Genomic DNA, 12233 nt, shown 5'->3' with positions numbered 1-12233 from the left:
TTCATGCACCCAAGGCTTTGAGTGCACAAAATAAGGACGCTTAACATCCAAAATTTCATATAATTCACAAGGAAATAAATGCAGCTTGCCTGCACAGTAACACTAGTTCCTAATCAAACGTGGTAGACACAATCAACCCTTCAGTAATGTAAATTACCCTTTTCAAAGTCTCCTTTTTTGGAACCTTTTTAAGTTTGTGTGTGAAGTTTTGCAGGAAATGTGTCAGTTTTTCTTTGAACAAGTCTTTCTTTCATGGTATGACACCACAAGGTAAGTTATCTATAAGGAACACAAGCATACTCATGCAAACTCAAAAGAAAGAAGCATCTATCTGAAAGCTGATGAAAATTTTACTTGCTTTGTGTCATAATGTTTACAGGTTTATGTAATTTCATTACATACAGAGTTGTGTACATTTATAATTTCTAATCACCACCACTTTTTGCATTAGTCTGTAAAGCTTACCTTATTACAGCTGAAAAAACAGAGGCAAAGGACAGCTCAATTTCTGTGCTCAAAGCTTTAAGAAATCTTCCTAAAGAATGCAAAATTTGTGTTTTGCAAACATATGAAGGACATGTTCAAAATTTAGTTAAAATTCCAGCCAAAAGCTAATCCAGTTAGATTAAGTAAAGCATTTTTTGAAATGCTGACCTTAGACGCTATCTTCTGCACAGATCAAAACACAGTAAAAAACAAAGCAAGGTTTTAAAAAACAACCTGACAAGAAAACAGCTTCATTTGGGGGAAAGTTACTTTTAAATGCTTTGATAAGCAAGAAACAAAATAAAGCCATTGAAAAACCGCCAAGGGTCAATCTTTTTCTAATGGTGTGTCAGATTTCTCTTGGACAATACTTGCTTTTTTTAATCAAGTCATTAGACCAAAATTTGTCATCTATTGCCACAGTGAGGTAAATAAACTACAGGCAAAGCTACAGAAGTAGTGTCTCTTTAGGGACCATAGACATGGGAGAGTTGCGACATAAGAGTAAGAGAAGAACTGAATCCTTTAAATTCTGTAAAACAGGAATTAAGGTCGTTTTGTCAATGTGAAGTTTGTTGTTAGCGTTTTATGTCTCCTTCAAGAAGCTTGAAATATTATTGATACAATAGCAAAGAATATCATAGAAGATCCATATGAAAAAAGAATCCTTCAGACATTTTTCTATCCGAAGTCCACCATCAGAAATAGCATGCTACTAGGAAAATTACCACTTTTTATTTGCTAAACACAGAGTATGTTTGGCGCTATATAAAACTGAGGATAACAGTCCCCCTGCCCATTCTGCTCTAAAATTTACTTGCATCAGCCTTTTTTTCAAATCGCAGAATCGAAGTGCACATTGTAAATACATGCACAAATTTAGTTTTAGGCCAGATCCATTTGTCACTGCTCTGAACCCCTCACCTGCAGGTAAGTATTTCAGTTGGTTGTTGGCCAATCGAAGATGACGTAAAGACCTCAGGCGGCCGATCTCAGGGCACACAATTTCAAGAGCATTGTCACTTAGGTCCAGAAACTGCAGTTTAACCAAGGAGCCAATAGCTAGTGAGAGAATAGAGACAAAAAAAATGAATGTGACCCAGGAGTAATGTTAAAACCTTAATAGGACTATGAGATGATAGAAGGCCTCAATATCTAATTCCTATATCTGAGCAGACTGTGAGGTATTAAAACCATTGGTCTCATAACTGAATGTCATGGGAGTTAAGTATTTGTAAGCGCTTCTATTGATAACAAGCAGTATTGGGGGTATAGAAATATGAAAAAAAATAAATCACACATAAGAGACCATAGATTTTAATATTATTCCAACCATGATTCTACTCCCATGAAACTACTTTTTACTTTTCTTTGCCATCACCTTTATCTGATTTACTCACCCCAGACTGGGAATTTAAAGTTTTCTTTTCTGAAGGTAGGACATGTTTGCGCCACAATAAAATGAAAGGAATAGAGAGATCAATGCAATTATTGATGCTTTAGGTTTAAACCTACCAATCATGACCAAGCAAAATGAAAGTATTTTATGTAATAATTGGCTTAGCGAGCAGGAATGATCCTGGAGAGTTGTTTTATTGATAAGTGCCATTTAGTCTTTTCACTTCCTGTAATTGGAACTAGAGCGAACAACATGTAGATGCATCTGAAAGTTTAATAAAATAGTTTAACATAGTACAAGCAAGGATATCAACATTCTAAGGACTACAGAGGTGTATTTCTGTGGATATCTTTAGAATTTCATGGGAACACAAGGAAAACAGGCCTTTTTTACTGAATAAAATAAAATATTTGATAGTTTCTGCCAGTTATTTTGAAGCTAATAGGGCACTTACCTTCAGGTACAACAACTATGTTATTTGAATGAAGGTACCTGGGGGGAAAAGAACAAACAACAACACCTGTTACCCTCAAGGACTTTGGTTAGATAATCAGTTGGCAAAATGTTCAATCTGAAATTGGAAGAGAAAAAAACCTTCACAGACATTTCTCTTTCTGAGCATGACAGTAAATTGTACAACACTAATTAACATATTCTGAGGTTTCACTTATAACCTATTTAAATCATGAACAGAAATTAAGGTCAAGAATGTCTTAGCTGATGATTATTACAATACTCAAATGTGATGCACATGATCATTGTACTCGCAACTGTTTTATTTCAAGCTGTTGTATGCAATATTTCTTCATAACAACAAAATATTCAGGTAGAAAAAATAAATCAGGAGTCACCAGATTGCACTAAATTCTGCCATAGGTCCTCTCCTGCTGTGTACAGGAAAAAAACAAACAAATAAATCAACTATGTACACTTACACAAGCATGCAGAATCTACTTGTCATGATAATGAGATTTTTTTTTTTAAATGTAAAGTACTAAATTAAATTTTACAAAAGCAATTTTCAACCAGTATATACAGTGACAAGTCCAGACAAGTTTCAGTAGCTATTTTAAAGTGCATTTAGGGCTCCCTGGTGGTGAACACCCAAAATTACTACAATTTGAGAACAGCTTAATCCATATCTTTTAAACTGTAAAGTTCTGCTTGAAAACAGAAAGACTATATAAAGTTTGTAGGCGAGCAATCAATATCTGAAAATAGAGTTACCTTGTCTATTCTCAAAAGATAATGAGTACTCTGATGATTTAAGCATGCGTGTAAAAGATTTGAACAAGCAATTTTTCCATTATACTGTGAAACAATGTTTCCCAAAAGCAGGGTTGTCTCCCTCTGGGAAGATCTAACTGGTGAAGTGAGGATACAGACTTTTCAATTGTTCTGTAGAGTCTCAGTTTTCTGTTTTTTAAAAGTATGTCCTTCGTGCTTGTGGTTGTGAAGAATACTTTCACAATGGAAACCATGTGTAACTTATGCGGAGATGTCTGCCTGTGTTTGAAGACAGCCTGAAACAATAGCTCCAAAGTGTGAACTCTCCCACTCATTTCAGTGGATGGTAAGTATGATCATTAATGTTGAGACTGAAAGTATTTCACTGCTCAAAGCACATAAGAAAGCGGAAGTATCATTACAAAGCTCTACACCAAAAAAAAGTTTCTCTGTGTGAGGGGTGCACCCCTGGTGGGAAGCATGGAAAGTAATTACACTAAGATGAGTAGATATTTAAAAACACATGGTGATATTGCAAGGGGGATATATTCCATTTCATTTTCCTGAAGGGGAGCTCAGCTTTCAAGAGTATAGGAAACACTGCTCTAAAGTAAAGGAGGTATATTTACAGTAACAAATCAGCATTTTAAATATGAACCTATTGGCAAATTATTCTTTTTAAAATAAAATCTGTATATTTTATTGTTTCTTTTTACTTCATTTTCTGCTCTAGCCCCAAAGCAATTATTATCTCAACTAACGATTTAAATTGTGTTACTTGAACTACAGAAGCTGCAGAACAATTGCAATTACCTACATACCAAATACATGGGATAATGGTAGCACAACAAAGCTTGGTGGTCGTGAGATAACTAAATCTATTAAATATATATTAAATAGACTTCTTTTCCTTATTTGCTGCTTCTTAAATTAACCTCCTCCAAGCAATTTTAGGCTTGCTCTTCTAAAGGCATTATCAGATAATATTAAAAGTTCTTGATGCCTTGTGGCAAAATGTCAAACACTCTTAAATATATCAAATACAAGAAAGTTGTTTCACTGTTCCAGTGTATGTGAACCAAAAATATAGGGCAAGATGAGGCAAGATTGTCTCTTCAGCAAGCTGGAGACCGCAATGACCTACAAAACAGTTAAACTATGTTGTGGACACGAGTCCTAGAAAGGTGCGGTTTTAACAGCCAAATTGAGAAGACAAGCTCAGGCAGATAACTTATAGTGTTCAAACACCCCATGCTTCCTTTAAGTTTGAATTTACAGTATGTACTTCAAAAACACATTGCACTACCAAACCATCCATTAAGATCAGGTCATAGCTGTCATAAAGCAGTATGGGAGGTAAGGAGAGAAAGCATATTTAAAGTTCAGTTCTATTGCATGATGGTTGTTTGGTGAACTACATCAAATGTAGGGCTCAAAAAATGTATTATACATCTACTACCCAAATGGGCTATACCTAATTGAAAAGGACAATACAACAAATCCCACAGCTGGATCAAGGTGCACAGCTCTGGTATGAAGACCAGTGCACACCCCTTTCTTACCGCATGGGGTGGAGGAAATCAACATTCCCTCATAACACAATCTGTACAAGAAATTATGACACAGAAAGGAATTTCAGCATGGGCCTGAATGTAGCTAGTAGTCAAAGTACCTGATTTTATTACCCAGGAGAAAAAACCACATTATACTGAAAAGGAAAAATGTATACAAACACAGCATTCTTTTTTTTTTTTTTTTTAAATAATTTGACACTGATTAGCATAATAAAGTTGGTCAAAACTCCACACTCACAATTCCACGAGGTTTGGAAGCTTCTGTGCAAGGTTTTCTGGCTGAAAAAGAAAAAAGTTAGAGAACTATTATTTTAAAAACGAACACGCGTCCTACTCATTTTAATAACCACGCCAACAAGATACATCTCAAGTGTGTTTCAGTAGAACTGTGTTTAGTAGAACAAAATCAGCAACACTCAGCCATGGGGATTGGAGGATGGGAAAATGGATCACCTCGTGCCATTCTTTCATAGTCTAGAAGTGACACTGATGGGATCTAGAGCAAATTGCATCCAGCCGTCCAAGGTTTGAAGAATGGATTATCAATACTCCGCTTTTGAAAGGGAATTAAAGCTAAGGAGGTGGAGATGAGATACAGGGGTTTCCTAAGCAGCCGCTGGAAAGAAAATGTTCACTGATTTACAGCAGTAGTAAAAAGCAGGAAGCATGCCAGACCACCTCCTAAACAACATACATTTTCTTTGTAATACTGCTGAGTAGCAGGACAAGACCTGCATTCTCTACAGTTTATTCAACACCGCTGTACCAAAAATATCAAACCCATCAGATTTCTTTATGCATGTCAAGACGCACGTCCTTTCCTGTATACTGACTCACCCCTGGGTGCGCATGCCTGTTTCTGGATAGTCTTTTTAAGTGTAAACAAACATTATGGCAGTCAACACACTGGGATCAATACGGCTATTTTAATAATTTTAAGACCCAGCAGGTTAGATTTTCTCCTGCATCTGAGCTCCATTCAGTGCAAGAGAGCAAAGGTAGCGAGGGATATGGCAACAACTCTCTGATTCTGAGCTAGTCTGACTAGAAGTTGCTTGAACTCATACCTGTGGTTTATTGTCCTTGGGTTGCATGTGGTCCCTTTTCCTCCCCTGATACATTCTCTATACCCCAGAGGGAAGGGAAATTGGTGTGAGAGCTAACCGATGGTTTTATGCCATCTGAAAGCTTCCCATAACAGGGAAAATATCAGCTGGCCAGTGTGGCCAGAAATTGGCTGTTTTGAATTGCTTGAGTTGTGCAAATGAGCCGAGTCAGACATCAGAATTGTGTTTGAAGCTGTGTTAATTGGGTGTAGCCTAGTAGGGAAACATGTTAGCCTGAAGCATAATAGGGTTTTTCAGTCATGTTTAGCTAACTCAACTGAGCTAACCTGGTTGAAAAACACGCCCTTTTTATCAATCAAGACAGGTCCCTAGGTTTTCTTGGAAAGGACAACTAGCAGGAATTTTAGGAGAGGATGGAATATGTTATGCTGGAAGCCATATTGAAAACCCTTATTCAAGGTTGAGAAGATTTTATTGCTTAGGAAATCTACTTTAAATGCAGTGACTGCATTTTGATTTTAAAATTCTAATTTTAATTATATGGAATGCAGAGTTTAGACATGCAGAACTGGAAATAAGTTTTAATGAAGAACATTTAACAGCACACAGTATGACAGCACAATCACTTACAGAGTTTGGCAGTTTTCATGTTCATTCTTCATCTAAATTTAAACAATATTCCTTCTTAAAATACACTTTTTAGTTAACATATTTCTCCACAATTTGAAAATTGTATAACATAGGCAAGATATGCATATTTCTCATACGTAACAATGATGTTGAACATCTCTGATTAAAGTGCAAACCTCAACTCAGCTTTAACCATGAAGCAGCAACCAGCTACTCCATAACTGAATCAATTTTCTATATGAAAGTGTCACTCAAGCCACAGAAGAAACGAGGAGATAGCTAAGCAGTGGTTGCCACCTGCTGGAAAGTTTGTATTACAATACATTAATTTTCCACATAACATACACGCAGCTCCCTAATATAGCATAGAAAGGTTTTTGCATGATGTTCTTTTCCTTGTATATTTTTCTCTTCCTTGTATATTTTTCTCGGTGTTAACCAAATAAATGCAGAAACTAGCTTGACCCTTAAAAACTCAAACATTTTTTGCTTTAAGTTCTAATGGAAAAAAGTTTCAATCTAACCTAACTCTAGATCAATGTTAATGAATTCTTGCCCTAAACTATTTATTAGTCTAACAGATACTTCTGGTGTGTCTGTTTTCATGTAGTATTTTCTCTTCAACCCCCACTCGTGTCCCCCTCCCCCCAAAAAATTTATTTGTTGGCTTTCCTTTGCAAAGTGAAACAGTGTTTCAAGGGTTTTGAGCGTTGGATCCTCAAAGGAATCACTCTAGAGCTGGACGATGTCTTGGAGATTAAACAGGCAGGATTCAGGAAAGGACATAACACCTGTGATCAAGTCTTGGCCTTGACCATCTTTCTCTAACATCATTTTTAACAAAATCTAAAGATAGGAGCAGTCTTCCTGGAATTGACTGCCGCTTATGACACGGTTTGGCACAGAGGCCTCCTGTGTAAACTCTCACGAGTTGCCCCGCACTGGGTGGTCAAAGTAGTAGATCTCTTCCTCCAAAACAGGTGGTTCAGAGTACACGTAGGCAACCATTGCAGTTCCTGGAAGTGTCAGATTAACGGTCTTCCTCAAGGTTCAGTTCCTTCACCAATACTATTTAACGTGTACATCAATGACTTGCCAGCAACACTCTCACGCAAGTTTATCTTTGCCGATGATATCTGCTGCAGTTACCAAGCTCAGATCTTCTCAGAAATTGACAACATCCTGAATGATATGAAGCTCATGGCAGACTACCGTAGTCAATGACGCCTACAGCCGAGCTTTTCCAAGACAGTTTCTAGCATATTTCCTCTGCACAATGCAAGCGCAAGCCACGAGTTAAAAACCATCTGCCCAGAAGGTTTTGACCTGCCAAGGCACCTGTGGTCATCCCTGAACTGGTTTTGAACAGGACAGGGCAATTGTGCGGTCAATCTCTTCAAATGGGATTTCTCTAACGACCTGCAATGTAGATGCAGTCAACTTCAGACCGTGTTGCATATCCTTGATGAGTGCCCACTGAGTAGTTATCAGTGGTTCACAGTCAAGCTGGAAGGGCATATCGAGTGGGGTCCCACAGGGATCAGTTCTGGATCCTGTTCAATATCTTCATTGATGATTTAGTTCGGGGTGGGCATACTACGGCCCACAGGCCGGATTCGGCCCCTCAGGGCTTTGGATCCGGCCCGCGGGATTGCCCCCAATGGCGCCGCGGGCCCCACACCATTCTCAGAAGTGGCTGGCACCACTTCCCTACGGCCCCCGGGCAGGGGGGCAGAGGGCTCCGTGCGTTGCCCTTGCCTCCAGGCACCGCCCCCCGCAGCTCCCATTGGCCGGGAACGGGGAATCGCGGCCAATGGGAGTTTTGGGGGAGGTACCTGGAGGCGCGGCAAGGGCAGCACACGCGGAGACCCTCCTCCCCCTCCAGGGGCCACAGCGCTTTCTGGAGCAGCACGGCGTGGGGCCAGGGCAGACATGCAGGGAGCCTGCCCTGGCCCCGGTACGCGCTGCTGCCACCCCGGAGCCACTTTAGGTAAGTGGTGCCGGGCCGGAGCCCAAACGCCGCCTGCACCCTGCCCCCCAACTCCCTGCCCACACCTCGCAGCCCTCCTGCACCCCAACCCCCTCCCCCCTCCCCCCCCCCTCCCCTGAGCCCCCTCCTGCACCCCAACCCCCTTCCCTGAACCCCATCATACACCCCGTACCCCTCCTCTGCCCCAATCCCTTACCCTGAGCCCCTTCCTGTACACCGCACCCCCTCCCATACCCCACACTCCCTCACACACCCCAACCCCCTGCCCCGGCCCTGCCTACAATTTCCCCACCCAGATGTGCCCCTCAGCCCAAAAAGTTTGCCCCTCGGCCCAAAAAGTTTGCCCACCCCTGATTTAGATAATGGAATAGAGACTACACTTATAAAGTTTGCGGACGATACCCAGCTAGGAGGGGTTGCAAGTGCTTTGGAGGACAGGATTTAAATTCAGAATGTCTGGACAAACTGGAGAAATGCTCTGAGGTAAATAGGATGAAATTCCAGAAGGACAAATGCAAAGTACTCCACTTAGGAAAGACCAATCAGTTGCACACATACAAAATGGGAAATGATTGCCTAGGAAGGAGTACTACAGAAAGGGAACTGGGGGTCATAGTGGATCACAAGATAAATATGAGTGAACATGTAACACTGTTGCAAAAAAAGCAAACATCATTCTGGGATGCACTAGCAAGAGTGTTGTAGGCAAGACACGAGAAGTACCATATATACTCGTTCATAAGCTGAATTTTTTTAGTAAAAAAGGGAAGCACCAGAGAAGGGGGTTGGCTTATGAATGGGTATAGAGAGGGAGAGGTGGGACACAGCCCCTCCCCCCAGCAGAGGGAGCAAAAAGAGGCAGCATAGCCAGAAGGGAAGAGGTGGGGCCAGAGTCTCTCCGCTTCTGGCCATGCTGCTCTCCCCCCAGCCTCCGAAGCAGCTGCAGCTCCAGGGCACGGCAGCCTGCAGCCGTGCCACTCGGCCCCGCCCCCCAAAGCAGGCTGCAGCCGTGCCGCCCGGCCCCGCCCGCTGGAACATGCTGCGACCACGCCGCCCGGCCCAGCCCGCTGGAACATACTGTGACCGCGCCGCCCAGTCTGGCCTGCTGGAGCAGGTTGCGCCCGTGCTGCCCAGCCTGCCAGAGCAGCTCCAGCCAGATCAGAGACATCCTCCCCTGGCCCTCCCCAGATAAGGTGGGAAGGGATAGGATGGGGAGAGTGTGAGGGTCCCAGGCTAGGGGTGGGGTCATGTGGGAGGTGGTCACAGGAGTTACTCCCCTGACTCCCAGCTTCTCCCCCCCCAAAAAAATTTCCCTACCAGTTGCTATCCCATCAGGGTAAGCAGCTGGCATGTCAGGACACTTTGTTTACTTAGGTTTACCTCCATGCCTGCGGACGCTCGAGGTATACAAACCATCTCGGCCCCCAGCGGCTTATCCTGATGGCCCGGAAGCCAAAGTTTGCTAACCCCTGAATTATAGGGTCGGCTTATGAATGGGTTATAAACATTTTCCATTTTTACTTATCCATCTTGGGGGGGGTCGGCTTATAAACGAACCGGCTATGATCGGGTATATATGGTAATTCTTCCACACTACTCCACGCTGATTAGGCCTCAACTGGAGTATTGTGTCCACTTCTGGATGCCAAATTTTAGGAATGATGTGGACAAACTGGAGAAAGTCCAGAGAAGAGCAACAAAAATGATTAAAGGTCTAGAAAACATGATCTAGGAGGGAAGATTGAAAAAAATAGGGTTTATTTAGTTTGGAGAACAGAAGATTGAGAGGGGACATGATAACTAGAGCCCTGCACAGATATAAAATTTTTATCCGCATCCAATCCGCAAACCACAAAAATAGTCTGCAGATATTCACATCCACAGATGCAGATATCCACAGATATAAAGCAGATATCCATGGGTTTTTGCAGGGCTCTAATAAGTTTTCAAGTACATAAAAGGTTAACAAGGAAGAGAGAGTATCAGAGGGGTAGCCGTGTTAGTCTGGATTTGTAAAAAGCAACAAAGAGTCCTGTGGCACCTTATAGACTAACAGATGTATTGGAGCATAAGCTTTCACGGGTGAATACCCAAAATTGTTCTTCTTAACTTCTGAGGATAGGACAAGCAGGAATGGGCTTAAATTGCACCAAGAGAGGCTTAGGATGGACATTAGGAAAAACTGCCTGTCAAGGTGGTTAAGCGCTGGCATAAATTACGTAGGCAGGTTGTGGAATCTCCATCACTGGAGATTTTTAAGAGCAGGTTAGATAAACACCTATCAAACAGCTAAGCACACTGTGCATATGCTGAGAGACCTGAAGCCCACCAAAAATCTTATCCATTGGATATTTGCATTTCCAACATATATAACAGAATGTGGTGTTTAAATCTTCTCAATGGAACCAGGTCCTGAGTGGTGTTTAGCACCATTCAGGATCAGCCTTTCTGAAAGACCAGTAGCAGGCTACAAAAATGCACTTCATCACTCTTTTCAAATCAGAATTTATCAAACTACTATAAACATACAGACAATAAGAAGTATTACAACTTATCATACCAGGGTGGTCAAGGAGTTTCTTTTCATATAGAGTCTCTCCAGGTACTGCAGACCCTCATCTTTCAATAATTCCAAAGGAAAATTATGCAGATTTCGGTAATTTAAGAACAAGTTCTTGTGCCTTTCCAGCTTTGCCTCAGAGACCGTTTTACAAAGTTCTGATGCCATTGTTGACTTTGTCCCAGGGTTCACATTAGAGCTCTACATCTTCTGAATGCACACCCATTTCTAAAGAGAAAGCAAGAAAAGGAAAACATTGTAGCAATGAGATACTCAATACAACTAACGTTAACAACATGGAGTAAGGAACACAAGCCAAAATAGGGAAAGAACAGGCTGAAGACTATTTAGATAAGTTGGATATATTCAAGTTGGCAGGGCCTGATGAAATTCTTCCTACAGTACTTAAGGAACTACCTGAAGCAATCTCAGAATCATTAGCACTTATTGTCAAGAACTAATGGAGGTTGGGTGAGGTCCCAGAGGACTGGAGAAGGGCAAACAAACATAATACCTAATTTTAAAAAGGGGAACAAAGAGCACCTGGGGAATTATAGACCTGTAAGCCTAACTTTGAGACCTGGAAAGATATTGGAACAAATTATTAAAGAATCAATTTGAAAGCAGCGAGGGGATAACAGAGTTAAAGTGAATAGCCAACATAGATTTCTCAAGAACAAATCATGTCAATCCAACCGAATTTTCATTGACAGGGTTACTGCCTAGTGAATGTGGGGAAGAAGTAGGTGTGATATAATTGGATTTTAGTAAGACTTTTGACACAGGGTATGTCTACCCAGCAACTAGACACCGCCGATTGGCCCGTGCCAGCCGACTGGGGCTTGTGGGGCTGTTCCATTACTGTGTAGGAGCCTGTGAGGTGGGAAGGTCCCTGAGTCCAGACTCCACGCCGAGCCCAAGTCTACACTGGAATGAAACAGCCCTGCAGCCCAGGCCCCATGAGCCCAGTTGGCCAGCATGGGCTAGCCACAGGATTTTCTTTGCTGTGTAAACATACCCACAGTCCCACATGACATTCTCATAAGCAAACTAAGGAAATGTGGTTTAGATGAAATAATTATAAAGTAGATGCAAAACTGGTTGAAAGACTGTACCCAAAGAGTAGTTATCAATGGTTTCTATCAAGTTGGCAGGGCATAGCTAGTGGGGTTCCGCAGGGGTCAGTTTTGAGTGTGGTACTAGTCAATATTTTCATTAATGATTTGGGATAATGGAGTAGAGCAGTGGTTCTCAAACTAGGGCCGCTGCTTGTTCAGGGAAAGCCCCTGGCGGGCCAGTC

General features: G+C 41.6%; 1 protein-coding gene across 4 annotated transcripts in view; it reads right to left on the bottom strand.

Annotated features, from left to right (window-relative positions):
- LRRC28 (leucine rich repeat containing 28) overlaps window positions 1-11157 on the bottom strand; it is a 61061-nt gene extending 49904 nt beyond the window's left edge. For 3 of the 4 annotated variants that reach the window (XM_026648355.2, XM_026648356.2, XM_026648358.2), the window contains exons 1-4: window positions 10934-11157; window positions 4925-4965; window positions 2340-2377; window positions 1411-1548 (exon numbers count right to left, since the gene is read on the bottom strand). In XM_026648355.2, coding sequence (XP_026504140.1) covers window positions 1411-1548; window positions 2340-2377; window positions 4925-4965; window positions 10934-11101 — 385 coding nt within the window. In that variant the 5' untranslated portion in view covers window positions 11102-11157. The other variant, XM_026648357.2, reaches the window with a different exon arrangement.
- Window positions 11158-12233: the final 1076 nt, after the last annotated feature.

This window comes from Terrapene carolina, unplaced genomic scaffold (assembly GCF_002925995.2).
Source record: "Terrapene carolina triunguis isolate 2854851 unplaced genomic scaffold, T_m_triunguis-2.0 Scaffold67, whole genome shotgun sequence".
Lineage (NCBI taxonomy): Eukaryota > Metazoa > Chordata > Testudines > Emydidae > Terrapene > Terrapene triunguis.
Note: the sequence above shows the minus strand (reverse complement) of the source record. Positions and strands in the feature narration are given on the sequence as shown.